At 37.7% G+C, this 17,183-nt stretch overlaps 4 protein-coding genes across 4 annotated transcripts; 3 read left to right on the top strand and 1 right to left on the bottom strand.

The window, feature by feature from the left end:
• The first annotated feature begins 6,577 nt into the window (after positions 1-6,577).
• Positions 6,578-10,352, top strand: LOC120327996 (N-acetyl-D-glucosamine kinase-like). Its single transcript, XM_039394368.2, has one exon. It carries the CDS (start codon positions 9,075-9,077, stop codon positions 10,077-10,079), a length of 1,005 nt encoding a protein of 334 aa, XP_039250302.2. The 5' UTR covers positions 6,578-9,074; the 3' UTR covers positions 10,080-10,352.
• On the top strand, positions 10,319-11,390 carry LOC120327997 (protein UXT-like). Its single transcript, XM_039394369.2, has 3 exons — positions 10,319-10,457; positions 10,643-10,804; positions 10,983-11,390. The coding sequence occupies exons 1-3, from the start codon at positions 10,381-10,383 to the stop codon at positions 11,182-11,184; spliced, it is 441 nt and encodes a 146-aa protein (XP_039250303.2). The 5' UTR covers positions 10,319-10,380; the 3' UTR covers positions 11,185-11,390.
• Positions 11,391-11,503: 113 nt separating this feature from the next.
• On the top strand, positions 11,504-12,396 carry LOC120327998 (ragulator complex protein LAMTOR5-like). Its single transcript, XM_039394370.2, has 2 exons — positions 11,504-11,683; positions 11,755-12,396. Exons 1-2 carry the CDS (start codon positions 11,504-11,506, stop codon positions 11,869-11,871), a joined length of 297 nt encoding a protein of 98 aa, XP_039250304.1. The 3' UTR covers positions 11,872-12,396.
• LOC120327994 (uncharacterized) lies at positions 11,849-13,989 on the bottom strand. Its single transcript, XM_039394367.2, has 7 exons — positions 13,663-13,989; positions 13,122-13,235; positions 12,943-13,052; positions 12,659-12,867; positions 12,382-12,536; positions 12,085-12,222; positions 11,849-11,989 (listed from the first exon to the last, which is right to left on the bottom strand). Exons 1-7 carry the CDS (start codon positions 13,907-13,909, stop codon positions 11,874-11,876), a joined length of 1,089 nt encoding a protein of 362 aa, XP_039250301.2. The 5' UTR covers positions 13,910-13,989; the 3' UTR covers positions 11,849-11,873.
• Positions 13,990-17,183: the final 3,194 nt, after the last annotated feature.

Genomic DNA, 17,183 nt, shown 5'->3' with positions numbered 1-17,183 from the left:
GGTCCCATATTTACAACTGCCTCAAAACGGCCCACAGCACCATCATAACCTGGTGGTATGGGGTTAAAAGTATTGTCATATTTTAAATGCAAGGTGCGAAATTTGGATCTTATTTGTGGTGAAAGAATATTTTCAGGGTCTACTAGTATTTCTTCCGAATAAGGAGCTGTACGTGAGTTCGGTTGACACGGTGCCATAGCCAAGTTAGGGTTTGGATTCTCGGAAACTGTGGTCACCGGCAAAATCTGTGCTATATGGTCATGGCGGCCAATAATTTTAGGTTCATCGGTGTCGTTGTGAATTGATAAGTCGGTACCATCAAGTTCGACAATCCTGGGGGATATCCAGGAGTTCAAGCCTATACTATTACGGTATGCTCTAGGTTCGATTGCAAGTTCTCTTTCGTTATACAAACTGAATGGTAGTGGTACTTTAAGGGACTCGCCAGGCCACAATACTTTGGTTTTTCCAGTATGGCGGGCAATATGCATTGTGGAACAATTGGTTTTCAAATTTGAGAACCCGGAAATGTCAAATGGCTCGCCGTTATGGAAACTGATTGTAGATTTAGCAGGACGCAATGTGATATCATTGTCGATCATAAAAGGGGGGTTCCGGCAATAATTTCATTGTCCAAGTTATCTATTACCAAGGCATTGAAAGGAACTGATAATTTACCCCTACTTAGGTGAATCGTCGTTTCACCTAAGATTGATAAATACGACGTGCCATCAGCTTGAAGAACTTTTTGTTTAGTTTTGGTAACGCTAACATGTAAAATTTTCGACAAAGAATGCGATATCAAATTTGACTCAGCCCCAGTATCGAGTAGGACACTGACAATATGATTGCCACAATACATCTTTAGGAGGGGGGCTGGTTTGATATCTACGCGTCTTGCGTGTGTAAGATTTGAAAAAGAACAAATTCTTACCTCTGCGTCGACGCTGTCAGCATGCGGCTTCTCTGCCTGACTATATCTTGCTCTGGTTAGATATTCACGATCCCTTTCTGGCAACTTTGGGCACTTGCTGAGAAAGTGGTTCGAAGTGTAACCAGCCAGCTTGCAATATGGACACTCTTTGATACGAGTATGTTTGTTCTTAGATGCGACTTGATCAGAAAGTCTTCGATTGTTGGCCCTCTTGTAAGTTGTCCATGCAACTTAACTTCTTCAATGGTAGTTAGTTCGTTCAGTAGAGAGTCAATAGCGGCTGAAATTTCCGGCTTGATTGACGCAAGTGTACGAGTACGAAGCTCCGTACCGTATTTTTGTTTCACTAGCTTGGGTAAGCCTTCGTGGAGTAACACAAGCCACTGGAGAACAATGAAATTTTCAAGTGTCGGTGACATCTCTTCATCTTCGGTTAAAACAACGTCGTGGTGTTTAATGCCACTTCCACTTGTGGAAAGATTGTCTTCAACAAAGGCCATCGGCCGCTGGAACAAATCTTCAGGACGCTCATCAATTTCGAGCTTGAAATTTGCGAAGTCTAACAGATGTGCCCCGGTTGTGTGAAAGCCATAGTGCATACGAATCGATTGCCATATGTCATTCAAAGAAGTTGAGTTCTTAATAATCGTATTTCTTGAGATGACTGGACAAAAATTAGCTATTTGTCCCCACATAAGGTCAAGTGTCGTATTTTTCTGAACAGCGGTTCTTCTTGACTCCTCTGCGAATTGTTCGCTGTCGTCGGTAAAACCTCTTAACGGCGAAGATTTGGTTTTCTTCCCCCAGGTGAATCCGACAGTGAGAAATTGACTAAAGTTGCTGTCTATTGCAAGAATATAAAGTAGGTTCTGGCGCCACAATTCGAACGAGTTGATAGTCTCGAACTTGCTAAGCTGCCATTGTTTGGGAGCTTTAGGAGAAGCCATTTCAGTCCTCTTGAAGATTATTTCAAAGTGATAACGTGAAATTCGTTTTCAACGCATGCCACCACGCCATTAATTAACTAAACTCTCCTGTCTAGTGCTGTACAAGTGAGGACAGAAAACACACGTTACTCCAACCAATGACATTAAACAACATGATGCGCAACTCCGGCATTTTTGGCCGAAGATCGTATTCGATAGCACGCTCCAATGCACATACTTGACGAGACGAAAACGAGCGGATGTGTGCTGCTTTCAAGGCATAGCACGAATGGTGTTCGTGCCTGCTTTGACAGTTGTTGTCGATTTTCTGGATATTTTGTAAAGTTGAAGTAGAAAGAAATTGGAAAAAGGTAAGGTAAATACTATTGTTGTATATCACACCCGGGCATCGCACTGTTAAGTACATGTGGGAAAGTCAGCTTTTGTCAAATATTACGAAGTTATTAATTCAGTACGGTACGTAGTTGCCCATTTGCCGAAATTGCATATTTACTTACCCCTTATGTTTTCAAATAGTTCATGCACCTCCATTTAGATTTTTTTAATCAGTGAGAATATATACTCATTGCTGTAACATACTATTGCTCATTCACTTTTATTTGCGTATTGAATCAAAGGGTTAACAAGTTCACCTAACATTTCACTCATACCGGTCTATATTGTATAGTCTGATCTCTCAAGTATTTGGAGCCACGAATGCTTGTAATTTTCTGACTAAACCCTTTTATTAGTTGGTTTATATACCAAATTCAGTAAAACATTTTTTACATAGACATGGGATATTGGATTTATTAGCTTTTCCATTCTAAATCATATAGACTGCTTTATTTATTCTTAATGAAAATTAATAAATCTCCTCTCTTACTTCAGAGGACAAACCTGTCTAAGCATTGTGAGACTCCTGCAGCACAAGAGGTAATAGCAAAAATATTAAGTATCTCAATCAATAAATTAAGCCGACCTTAAGCAAAACTTTCAACTATTCGTCTAACCTCAATTTCCTATTATTTATTCACAGGACAACTGTAGCAGAAGGGGAGATATCAGAAGTCTGGCGACATATCAGTGACAGTGTGATTCCAAGAAATATAATTAGAGTAGGCCCTACTCCATAAATGTTTGCAATAGAAGAACAACCTATGGAGGCATGCAAAGACATTTGACCCTCCGGTAGAGTTGTGTATGGCCCCCACATCCTGAAGGGCTTGCGGAAAATAACTAAATTCCAAGCGTAAGATTGCATAAGCGGTCTTATTTGTAAAAAGGCACAAAACACGCCAGCCATACTTAAAACAGCTTTGGAAAATGAGGATTACGGGTCACTCACTACACCTGTGTTATATTTGGTTCGTCAACTTTTGGTGGTACTATGGAAGAAATTCAGGAAAAGGTATAATCATGATTTATGATAAAATACTGTTATATATATGGACAACTTCAATCTAGATCAGGGATGTCAAACTCGCGGCCCCAGAGAACTTCCAGTGCGGCCCTCGAACGCCTAACAATAATTGTTATAGTATTTTGGAAGTTTTTTTTTTATCTAAATGTAATAGATTTTTCAAACCTTTTAAAGTGAAATTGATTATTCACACAGAAAACAATTTACTGAAAGTAGTTTTGGAAAATTGATTTTTTTTTGTTCACATTTTGACCCAATTAAGAATACACATCAAGCTAGCAAAAGAATACTTGAATGAGAAACACTTGAGCACTGTTCCCTCTAATTTTTGTAGTATGTGTGTGCAGAAATTTTGGTGTGTGCGCACTTTTTTGGAAATGACTAATATTTGTGCAAAAACCAATGAATAAATTTTGGCGTTCTAACCGGGTAATGGGTCAACAACAAACTTTCTCAACCTGCCAACCGAGCACATTGTTACATTACATCGAACTACGTCTGTGCGCAGTAAATCTATGCGTGTGCGCGGCCTCTGAAAGCTGTGTGCGCGCGCACACCTTAGAGGGAACACTGCACTTGAGTGATTAAATTAAACGCAACGTACATGAAGAAGGTGGCATTTTCGAAGAAAATGGGAGTTGCAATATTTCTGCATTTCACAAAAATTCTGAAGCACATTGTTTAATTTGTCATATTTCCATCAGTACAATGAAAAAACACAATAAGCTCGGCGGTCAATATGACAAATTCGAAGACCAACTTCGAACAGAAAATTTCCATGTGTTTGTATATTGATATAATTATACAACGACTTAGTTACTAAAAATCAATATCAGTAATATTGCAAGCGATCCTATGCCACGCAATGTGGCGCAAAATGTCTTGTCGAAAAAATCTGTCATTTGTTTTTTTACTGATCTATACATGAAATGATAAAAGTAACTTTTTTGCATTACTGGAATTAATTAAACATTCGCAAAGATTCGGATTAACCCATGATCATGTGACCTCGTTAGTTAGAGTTGGTACTATAAAATCATTTCAGCTTGGCCTTAGTATGCTGGTGACACATAAAAGATGCCAAACGTCAGGACAAATGTAATTAAAAAAACATTGAGTTTATACTGTAGTATTTTTGTTAATTTTAGGTCCATATATTTAGATTAAGTATTATTCTTTCCTTATCCAAAGCTTGTTCAAAAATGATTTTGATGGTTGTACATAGAATTTTATGATTTTTTGTAATAAATACAGTAACTTGCAATAATAGTGGAATGCAAATATTAATATGTATTTGCATTTGAAATTAAAGAAAATAATAAAACTTAATCCCACTGTTTAGTTGCATCACAATATATGTCACAAACTAAAACTATCTTTCAAGTATACATGATCAAAAACTGTTTGCGGCCCTTTTTACAATTTCCAAAATGCAATGCGGCTCTCGAAAACCCATGAGTTTGACATCACTGATCTATTCTAGACATTGCTTTGGGAAATAATATCACTTCAATTAAATTGAAAAAGATCTCGCTATATTAGATACAAAATCGTTGCTATCATAAAGGTAAACCAATTCAGCCACTCGAAATATATTGGCCTTCACAAAGCAATGGAGGCAAAATCGAGAGTTCATGAGCTATGAATTTTTGTTCTTTTCTTCGTCTTGAACTTTTCATACTCCACAGCCCCTATTAGTTTTTTTTTAATTACCATGTGATGGTCATATATATCTTTAACTTGTATTTTCTGTCATGGTGTATTATCTCAATGTGTCAAACATTTAATTAGTGTGCATATTTTGCTTCCAGATGACATAAATGTTTTGTCTTGTTTATTACCTCAGCTTGGAGTATTGACACAAAAAGGTGCCAGTAAATTACGTAAAAATATTTTTAACTCTTTGTTATAATCAGAATTCACAATTAATAGGATTTATAAACAGCCAACAATCAATGAGAATTATATGCGAAATCCCTCAGAATAAATTTGTCTCCTAAAATCGGAGGAAGGCAAAACATATAGGTAGTTCCCATTCACACAAGTCTTTCAAGAAGACTTTCTCGAGCCAAACTAAATGAGCATCGTCAGGTGATCGGTAAGGCTGCAAGTTGAATTCAGCCCTGCAACCTCCTGCATGGAATATAATATTAATTAGTGGGCTATGAGCTGAATTCCTAAATTTAGACACAAACCTATCTACGAGGCATTATGTACCAGCAATGTTACCTACGATTAACTGAATATGTAATATGTCTAATGAATTCACCTACTAAAGCAAGTTCGATAGGTGCGAACTTTGTGTTATGGAAATGTACCACAGCACCGTCAATAGAAGTAAAAACAGTTTTGCTGTTTTGTATGACACCCTCTTTAAATGAAATTTCAATGTTTAAGCGCAAACATTAAAATTACTAACTTTGAACTTTGTCATTATCTGCAAAATGTTCCACACAAATCTTTACGCTATCGCGTTTGTAATCTTCTCTGATAAAAAAACGTCTATGATGTCCAGAATTACTCTTCACAGCTTGTCTGCCATTCCAGCTTTCCAAGTGAGCGAAACTTCTTAGATTTAGAGATTATTTTCTTTCGTTACAGGCGCAAAAAGGCAGGTACTACACGTAAAGAAGACGCCGAGTAGCAAAAGCGAGCAGAAAACGGTCGCGAAAGGCGACGAGAAATATGTGCATTGGAGCGTATCATGAAATACAATCTTTCGCCTGTAGTCTTATGGAGTGACGTCAGAGTTGCCTATCATGTTGTTTAATGTCATTGCTCCAACAGAAGCCGAGACTCGAATGTATTGTCGTAAACAAATTTACACAACTACAGATCACGTAATCAAGAACGTGCGCACAACAATAACAGAAAACAGCATAATAATCATTACAGTACCAATCTGGCGCAGGTAGTTACCTGATGTGCGCTACGAAACTCACTTTCTAGGCGTTTTTCAGGGCCTCGGCTCGCGGCCTATACACAACAAACTAACTGCTGTCAAATAAACTGAAAGCGAAAATGCTTGTCTAACCACCAGTTGTTGGACTAATCGAGAGTTCTTGGTCAAACACGCACGCGCCGTAGATTCTCGTTTTACGCACATACACACAATTGTATCAGACACTCACATTACAATACAAATACACAAACATATATTGCTAAAAAGCCAATTTCTTTAGCCCTAATAATACCGGTATCCCCTGAAACCATTTCAAGGGCCCCAATAAAAGGTTTCGCGGGCCGGGTATGTTGTGCAGGCCTGTTGCAGGCTAACTTGATTGCCAAAAGTCACGAGACTTTCAGCCGGCGATGTTTGTCTAGCTAGAACAAGTCGTTGGGTATGGATTTGCCTGCTGGATGCCGTGGTTTTCTAATGCTGCAAGTACAAGGCAGTAAGGTGTCCACGCCTAACAGGACTAAGACTGACCGCCTGAGAAGTCTGGAAGTTACGATACTGGTTTCGATTCAGGCACCGTGTCTGGTTATGGACAGACACCGGTCGCGGTCGGCATGTCGCACATCTGTGTCTTAGTCCAGTAAGATCTTGAACATGTACCGGTCCGTCTCCTTTACACTGTTTAATTATTATGCAGATACCGGTACTGTTTCATTTACTGTTTACATTTAAACACGCATAACATTACATAGGCTACATCATATTCTAGTACCAGTACAGCAGTCATTGCAAAAATTTTGAACTTTTTCAAAAATGTTTTCGCGATTTGGCACTTACAATTAAATTCCTAGTCTGATCATTTTGCGTAAAAATATTCTTCCAATGTTTTAGTGTCTGGCTTGGACGGTTCGTGCAGCATCCTTGCTTTATGGCCCTCAACTCTCATGGCAGAGAAAAGAGGATAAAACGACTTACAGGAAGTCCTCGGGTTTAGACTAACGCTGTTTCAAGGTTACGAACGCACTTCATGAAAATATAAAAGGTAATACTGTACTGTAATATCTAAGCCCTTAAACTGGATCATTGAGATCAAGAAAATCAGTGCTTTGGGCTCATTGGTCCTCGTCATTTACATCATAAATTACACCGCTTCTCGAGAACGGAACAACGTCGTCAGTCGAGGACTTCCTGTAATTATATGGCGAACCATGGCCTCTTGTGAGCATGCATTTCTACAGCTGTCAGGTATGCATACTTTGGAAATAGCAAAATTTATGCATCGCCATGAAAATGGTTTTCTTCCCCCTGCTTTTGGGGAATATTTTACAAATCTAAAAGATGTACATAAATATGGTACTAGATCGAAGAAAACCAGGTCTTATTTTCTACCTCAGGTTTTAACTGGTATTGAGAAAAAATCCTTAAAATACAATGGTGTCCAGGTTTGGGGTTATGTCTCATTTGAAATAAAATCAATCAATCCTCATTCATTCGTCAACACAATTTAAACATGGTACAATATATGAAAAATTATTACAAATACAAGTGGAAACTAACTTGAATTGTGTGACAGGAGTCGCGAGGGACCTCAAGAGGTCTTCAGGCAGCGACACCTACAACGCTTGTTGATTCAGGTTAATAGCTTATAAAGTTAATGAAACAACAAAACATTTCAAAATAAATATTTTGAAGAAAAAAATTCCTCTCCATTGTTTTCTAAGAAAATGAAAAAGCTCTTGCTCACAAAATACTCAGAATAATTGCCTTCTCATCCATTAATAATAATATATTTGATAAGTGAAACATGTTTTATTATTTATGTGATGTTACATTTTCAACTTCTGATTGTATATCAGAGTTTAAACTTATCAGTATACGCTTCTATACCATTAATATGTCTTACATTATTATTGATGTAATATAGTTCTAGTTTTGTTTAATGATTGAATCTGTGATTGTTTATTCCTATTTTTTTTATATATCGAGACGGTATCTGAGGAAGTGAATAGTATTGTACCAGATCACAGTGTAGTATAATTTTACACATGTCCTCTGAACTCCACAATAAACATGATTATATAGTGTTGAATCATAGAAAAAAAAATAAACTCATTTTCTGTCTATTTTTTTTTAAATTTAATATTGTTACAATCCAATGAATCCATTATTAAAGCTTAATCACAGTGAAGAAAATGGTCGGGAGCCTTCGGGCCTGCAAAGGTCTTGCATACTGACCATCACAACTCAATGTTTAAATTATCCACTGCACTGCATTCAGATAAAAATCTGTAATATTGTCTGTTCTTTTTTATTTGAAACATTGTTTTGTGGAAATAAAAGCTCTCTATCTAGACCTGCTACCAGTCAATTAGTTAGCCAGTTATTTGTTTCAGATGCATGAGATTGATGGTAAAGGAAATCATAATCGACCACCACACGAGCGAGATGTCCAGCAATCCTTTTGTAGATGATTATCCACACAGGATGCGGATCTGCAAAGGGTGATCACAAGTGAGGGGGCACGAAGTCTGGCCATCTTCTTGCACATAATTATCCCCCACAGAAGTCAAACAAATCCAGGGGTACAGTGACGAGCTATTCCTAGCGCTTCGCATGATCATTCAATGAACCACTTATAAGTGATTCCTTCTATCAATGCCTAGCTGCCCAACTTTAATTTGTATAGGACAATCGCATGGGTGACGTATGATGCTTTCGCTTATATCCAATTCTTTTCAGTATTTGCATCAGCTTACGAGTTCAGGGGTTTAAACACTTCTGATATTCAAGTTACAGATCCTGTAATAGTGCATCCTATAATACCTACATCTACTTACTTTCGTAAAAAGCATCTACTTACTTTCGTAAAAAGCTTTACAGCAGGCCGAGAAAATGAGTTTTTATGGAGGAGTAGAGGGTGGGGGTACCCAGACAAGTGCAGTAATTTTGAATGAAAGGGGAGAAGAGTTGGCCTGGGCTTATGGTGGATGTTCCAATGCTTATCAAGTCGGGTTGGATGAAGCAACTGACACAATAAACTCCATTGTAGAAGAGGCAAAAAAGAAAGCTGGAATACCAGCCGAGCAGTGCTTGAAAACTCTTGGACTATGTCTCAGTGGGGCACAAGAGTCTATGGTAAATAAATTTAATGAAAAATATCCAAAGCTTTCCAATAGCATTGTTATACATAATGACACTCTTGGGTCACTGGCAACTGTTTGCAAAGGAGGTGGAATTGTACTCATTGCTGGTACTGGGTCAAATTGTATTTATGGAAGCGAAGATGGAAAGGTTACAAGATGTGGAGGATGGGGGCCGTTTATGGGGGATGAAGGTGGTGCATGGTGGATATCTCATCGTGCAATTAAATATTTGTTTGATGATGATGATAATTTAAATCAGTCTCCTGCTAAAACAGATGCCGTGCGCAAGCTCATGCATGAGTATTTTAAAGTGATCGACAATGATGGAATGTTGGATCATTTCTACACGAATGCAAGCAAGACATTCTTTGCGGGCTTTACTAAATTGCTAGCAGAAGCCGCTACAAATGGTGATGATTCACTATGTAAATTGGTGTTTGCTGAAGCTGGCCGTGATCAAGCAAAACATATTTTAGCAGTACTGCCAGCGGTTTCTAATGATTTGTTAGAGAGCCATGATGGTTTGCAAATAATATGTGTGGGTTCTGTGTGGAAAAGTTGGCCTCTCTTAAAAGATTCATTTGTGTCATGTCTCAAGCATGAGTCGAAGAGGAAGATTTCAGCAATTACACTTCTTCGTCCAGCAAAGTCAAGTGCTATTGGAGCAGCTTTACTTGGCTCTAAGGATTGTGCGGAAGTCATTGAAATGGATTTAACGAACAATTCTACATTGCTTCATAAACAAGCACTATGATCATTGCAAGCAACTGTCAAATTATTCATGAACTGATTTCATGGTCAATTTATAGCAATCTTTCATCATGTGCAATTTATCACCCAAATCTTTTTTTTTTGAATAAATGTAAAATCGAGATTTAGTGAGTGCTAAAAGTGATTTTTTAAATAAAATACTTTTCTATTCAAACATTTGAATCAGTGGTTAATAGTTAGATTCTGTAATGTTGACATTAAGAATTTCATATATTTGCAATTAATTACATAATTGTGTTTTTAATTTTTCTCAGAATTTGTTTTAAAATTAATGTATAAATCAGATGGACAAAGCTAATATTGATGACAAAGTGTTGAAATATGAACATTTCGTAAACGAAACTTTAAGGGGTGATCTAAAGTAAGTATTAAATTCTTCAAAGCTATTATTGGTATTACCCAAACGACGCAAATGTCGCAAACATGTCAGCTCCTCATTGCTAATAACTTGTCTATGTTTCACATGCAATGGTCAACCTACAATTTCTGTGCATCATTCACTGCATATAACTTCAAATATGAAACACATTCTCTTGTTGAATTCAGAAATCTAAATGATTTGAGGGATAAAGTTTATGGCGAAATTTCAGAATATTTGCAACTACAAACCACTTTACAGAAACTTGAAGAATGTAAGGCTAACAAAAACAACCAACCTTTGAAGACGCAAGTAGATATCGGATGTAATTTTTTCGCTCAAGCTGTTGTGTAAGTATATGTAGCCTATTCATTTAGATTTCTAATGCGGGCTACACCAACTCAATTATGGCAGTATTGATTTACCACAGAAATAAGTGGTTCACAGATTATGTTTAGAGATCTTGTAAATCTACTAATGTGTCAATTTAAGAAAAATCTCTTCTTTTAGCTGCGTATTGTTTTTCAGCGATGATCCATCAAAAGTATTTGTGTGTGTCGGCTATGGGTTTTATGTGGAGTATACATACAAGGAGGCTTTGGAATTTATTGACAAAAGGGTGGAAATACTAAACAAACAAGCTGAAAATTTTTCAAAAGACATGGCTCATGTCAGAGCACAAATTCGACTTGTACTTGAAGGCTTGAGAGAGCTACAAGGGTTGTCATGAAGCTCCTGGAAATCAAGATGGCATATTGGCTGGTGAAACCGCTCAAGATGTTGAAGGAAGTTAATTGAATAAAAGTCAGCTTTCCACTGAAAGAAAAACCCTAAAACTAAGCATTTTATTTTGACAAATTCATGCTGTGGACTATGCCCAGTAGTGATTGACAATTTTACTATACTGCATGGTTCTGAAATTTAATATAAAAGCAGTCACTAGTCAGAATTTCTCCATGGTTATGGCCATGAATAGGTTCAACCTTTTCTTCTTATTCTCAGATTTTTAGTTTTATAACTTAGTCTGCTATTTCTACTTTTAAACTGCAATGGAGACCAGTACAGAAGATCAATTGGATCTAATCATGGACCGACCAAATGTCGTTGGGGTAGTAATGGCGGATACAAAAGGTTTATGCACAGGGGTGCGAGGAGAGGGCAGATCTAGCCAAGCAGGGCAGGTATCAGCCCTATGTAATGAGGCGAAAAGACTTGCAAAAAAGCCGCAGGTGAATATCAATGCCACTTAGTTTTGAAGTTTTCTCTGCAGACTCAACTTAAAAGAAATTATGTTTTGCAGAGTGTACCTGTGATTGTATTGGAGACAAACGATGGAAAATATAGATCAATGACAATTAAACAATCAGATGATGTTTGTACCGGTGTTATTCTCACTTCAACTGCTTTGCAGTCTTGATGTCATTGATTTTTCGCATTGAATAAAGAAACTGCTTCTAGCCATGATGATGTGCTCAACTTGACCATTCCTCCAAGGGCTTTTACACTTATTCGTGGTCCACCTCCATTGACTTCAGCTGAAATGAGAATAGTGAAAATTTTTCAAATACAAATGTGAATGAAGAACCTGGCTTGACTTTTCAAGGTTCTCATAAAATAAAAAATATTATACCCCTGTATCTTGAGCATGGACCTCGATGTTGTCTGTGTACATCTTTGAACATAGATGCTGTTGCAGTGTCATCGATCTCTTGAGCTTCAACGTCAATTTGGCACCCTAGTTTCTCAGACATTGCTAGAGAGATGTTGCCTAGAATTAACAAATAAAACAGTTCGCTAATAATGACAATAATTATCGTATTGATTGTAGTACCAAGTTGACTAGATCAGATGTTAGAAGAAGCCATTTGCAAGAGGATTTTTTACAGAGCAATTATAAATATGTTCGGATATATTGCAATAAATATACCTGTGTTTGTAACAATGTCTGCTGATTCGACTTTATCAGTTAGAAAGACCTGAACATTGCCATCCTCTGACCATGCATTAAACTTCCCTTCAGCTGTTCCTGCAGATATATCACCTTTTGCTTGCAGTTCAGCATCGCCATGGATACTTGTAATCCTGGAAACACAATTAAGTTTGAATAGTTTATTATAAATATTAAATAAGCAATATTTTCTTCCCGGCTGGGACATTGGATTAACTCATCCTAAAAATGATGTTTGTACAATTAAACTGAGTACCTAATACTGCCATCATCTGCAACCAGAGACAAATCTTTTGCATACAGATCTCCCACAGAAATTAATCCTTCACTGGTTGACAATGAGATTGTGTTTCCTTGGAGTTTGTTGGCTGTTATATTTCCACTTTCACTCTTTAGACTAATATCGCCTCTGATTGAATTGCAACATGAGATATGCTCATTGGATTCTACAGTAACTACATTGCTCTGAAAATTGCAGGATATCCACCAAATTAACATTGCAGAAATTTAATACCATAAAGATAAATATGCTCAACTAACCTTAATATTCATGAGTTTTATATTATGTTGTTCTGCTTTGACAATTAGAGCACTGTTTTCCATATTTGATAAGCTACCCGTTGCACATCCTTCTGCAAGAACCTTCAGATCTGAAAATTACATCAAAATCTAGAATAATATTTTTTAAACAAGAGGATTTTTTAAAAAATAATGCATACCTACTCGAAGCGGTACAGAAATGTTCAAAGTTTGTTCATTTTTATGACCGGTTGCACTAATAATCAAAGATTCTGTCACATCATCTTCTATTATGTCTAGTGATTCAACCCTGCCTGTTTAAAAATGTTGAAAAAATACGATAATGATATTAAAAAGTAAAGAGCTCATGTTTTAAATGCTGTTTTCAAAGTTCGCTTTCATCGCCATTGCGGGGGGAACATCATACCTCGGATCATGAGATTTTATTATGTGCAAAAGGATACGTGGTTTATGTACAGATGTAACCACTGGTTCATTATGACTTCCTACACCATCAAGTCCATGCTTATGAAACAAAAAAGGCCGTAGTCCCCCATATGATTAAGCCATCTTATCGTCTTCCTCACTCTCGAAATATGTGTACCTGAATCATCAACTCTCCATTCTTAACAAGGCATTCTTAACAGGATAACAACGATATAGAAAGATCAAGTGCTACTTAAGTCAAGTATCTACATTTGAAAGCTCAAAAACATTCTCCAATTTCAATATTATACTTACTCCGATTATTTGAGGGATTTTCGTCATGTGTAATTTTTATTCTGTCTGACAAATTCGTGTCAATGTTGTAGTTGACATTTGAGAGCTTTGTTGTGAGTTTCCAAAACGGTTTGATAGCTACAACTTTACATTCTACTAATGACCTAACGTTAATTTTTGTTGAGAAAAGTTTTGAAGCGACGGCAGACGGATGAAACAATATGTCCCCCGTTCTAAACAGGAAAGATCCAGCAGTCAATTTTCCCATCGTTTATAAGCACCCTCGCCTACGAATCATTTATTTCATTTGTATCGTCTGTTGGGGATTTCCCTATCGTGATGACAGGAGTCTGATAAATGGTGCGAGTCTGATTTAATTATTTCAACGTAACACGTCGTTGGGCCTAAACTTACAATTTAATAAAAGTATTATCGCTATGAAATACTACAATATGCGTGCCCGATTATAATTGATTCGCACTTTTTCGATATCACTCACTCAGAATGCCAATCGAAATGATATTTCGGAACAATGAGCATATATACATATGCTCATTGTTCGGAAATTCCTTTCCAAACTTATTGTCAGTCAAACAGGCTGGTCGATTTGGCGCAACCTGCTATACGTTGAGACGTTAGGAATACACTTCTGCACTTGCAACCGCACCTGTGGTTATCCTGCATAGAGGTTCGTGTGGGGAGATAAACTCTACCACAATTCGTATTACCTGTTACAGTGTTAATAGTTAATGAACTAACGATGATTGACACGGAATGCAGCGGCGAGTTGTGAACATGGACCCAATTTACTCGTCTTCAAGAACAATAGCGTTATCGGTGATATTGGCCTTCTACGGTATATCCACATGCCTTCCTGTGCATCCGCAATAATTTCTGAAAGCTCGGGCAACCGGCGCGGCTAACTACAAACAATGCGCCACCGCACGGCGCGGCGGTGTGGCTCAACGGGCTAAGCGTTAGGAATACGCTCGCCACCGCACCTCTAATTACTCTGCGTGGGTTCGCAGGTTCGAATCACATGCAGGGATGGTTATGTGCGAGAGGATTGCTGGACTCCCCGCCGTCGTTGGGGGGTTCACGTAACCGCTGGTCGGTTACGGCTTCCTCCACCACCAAGTCCATGCTTCCGAAAAACAAACAATATAACTAATCCCATACCAGACTTGGAATGGTAACCGGACGAGAGGCCGTGGTTCGCCATATGGATAAGCCGTGTATAAGCCCCGGGATAAATATGTAAATCCTATCTTAACTCATCTAAAACCATAAAGAGATGTGCCATAAAAGTTAACGGTAATTTGTTTTTGGGATGGGCCGAGATTTGGATCTCCTTGGATTCGATTGGGTATATGGTTCCATTACATTTGAACCCATGACAATTGCACCTGTATGCTATTGCACCTATGGAATTTTTTTTGTTTTTCGGATAGTTGAACTCATACTAACCCTAACCCATGTGTTTTAGCACCCGCATATAGATTGAACCCGTGGATATACACATGGGTTCAAATGTACGGTCACCTGGGTATATATATATTATGTTATTTTAACCGAGTCCTTATTCAATTCTATTTTTGCTAACTGGCGCATGCGCTATGTAGCCTACGTTTAGTCGTTTACATATTTGAAGAGCGATTGTTTCAAAACATATTTGCCTGATGATTACTGTTTCAATCAAATGTTCTGAGTCACCCTGATTGAATAACACTTGTCTTTCTTGTCCCACACTCACTCTGCTGTCGCACATATTCTTGTAGTAGTATCTATTTACGCTTATACCACGCTTGTAGCCTACTGCTTTTGCTACAATTTTCCTGCTTGTTCTATACACGTCCTGATTGGATAGAAGTTGTCTTGCTTGTCGAACTCTTGCTCTACTTTTCCCACATTTGTCTAGCTTTCACCAAACCCGTTTTTCTTGTCTCACACTTTTCATGCTTTCCCCAGATTTGTCGTGCTTTTTCCAAACTTGTATTTATTGTCCAACACTTGTCCTGCTTATCTCAAACTTGTCCTGCTTTTTCCACACATGCCCTGAATGAATCGAATTTGCTTCGATTGTTCCATACTTGTCCTGCGTGTCTCACACTTGTCTAGAATACTCCAAACGATAAATACTTGGGACACCCCAATATCATTATTGTTTTCTACTTGTCCTGCTTTTATCACAGTTGTTCTGCTTTTGCCACACTTGTCATGATTGAATTAAACTTATATTTCGCGTATCACACTTGTCCTGCTAATTCCACATTTCTCCTGCTCCTCTTGCCATGCTTGACTCACACTAGTCAAACTTGACCGTCCTGACATTTGCTGCAACATGTCCTGTTTTGCCTACACGTGTCTTGCTCTTTTCACACTTGTTTGTTCTAATAGTCTTGTGTAGGCTTGCACGTAATTTACGGAATTATTTCGAGTTACGGAAGCGAAGTTACGAATTACGTAAAGTCGTAATTATTGGTCGAGCGCTTTCGCGATTGAAACGAGCTCTCTTCAGAGCAGTCAATTCCGTCGATTGTAAAAAATTAAAGTTTAAGTAAAAGAAGTTAGAGTTCCGGTATTCGCAGCCGTTTTTCTCTCTCTTGTTAGGCAGATGGGGAAGGCATAACGCGTCATTTACTAACCTATTATCAACTTATCTAGGATGGCCAATTAACCGTAGATAAGGAATAGAATTGTATTGAGACCGATGGACGTCAACACACCTGGTTTCAACTTCTTCGGGTGAAATGACTAAAGAATGTAAGAGATCAACTTATAAAACATGGTCTATTTGTAAATGCCGTGATAATTAATTTCGCGCTCATCAAACAGCAATATAAAGACGGAAGAGAAATTGCGTAATGAACCAACGCAACTTAAGTCTTTTCGGTATCGGTGAAGCGATTGAGACGGCAGAGAAACAACAATACGGCGGGATTTCACGTGTTTATTCTGCGCGAGATCCATTTTCTATTACAAAATCTTGATGTTCTGTTACCGATTTTATCGTTATATATCTGTCCGGACTTGGCATTGCTCAATATGTTTTTCACAATGCCTCGCAATATGTCGGCCAAATATGATCACCTGTCTTTACCAAATGCGGCAACTTATTTTGATTTATCGTCGACTCGAATACCACCGGCACTTGACCAAACTTGTGTCAATCTTGGCAAATAGGATTGTCGACTTATTAATCTTTTCATGAGTGCAAAATAAATGTTACAAAATGCATTGTTTTGCGATATAACTTTGTATTTTCGGAGAAGGCATGTCATATAAGTACAGTATTTTAAATAATGCGCGAATAATTAATATTTGATCTAAATTTATCGCAAATAATGTTATAACTTTTAGGCCGCGAAATGATTTAATGTAAAATGAAGCATGGAATTCGGAATATCGTCAATAAGTCGGCATCAATAATTCTTATAAAATGCTAACTAAGTAGTAAAGTCGGATATTGTAAAAAAGTGAAACTATCGTTTCTTAAATATATTACCAGTGTTGGTAATGATAAAATTGATCGCATAAAATTT

The sequence above is a fragment of the Styela clava genome, chromosome 7 (genome assembly GCF_964204865.1).
Source record: "Styela clava chromosome 7, kaStyClav1.hap1.2, whole genome shotgun sequence".
NCBI lineage: Eukaryota > Metazoa > Chordata > Ascidiacea > Stolidobranchia > Styelidae > Styela > Styela clava.
Note: the sequence above shows the minus strand (reverse complement) of the source record. Positions and strands in the feature narration are given on the sequence as shown.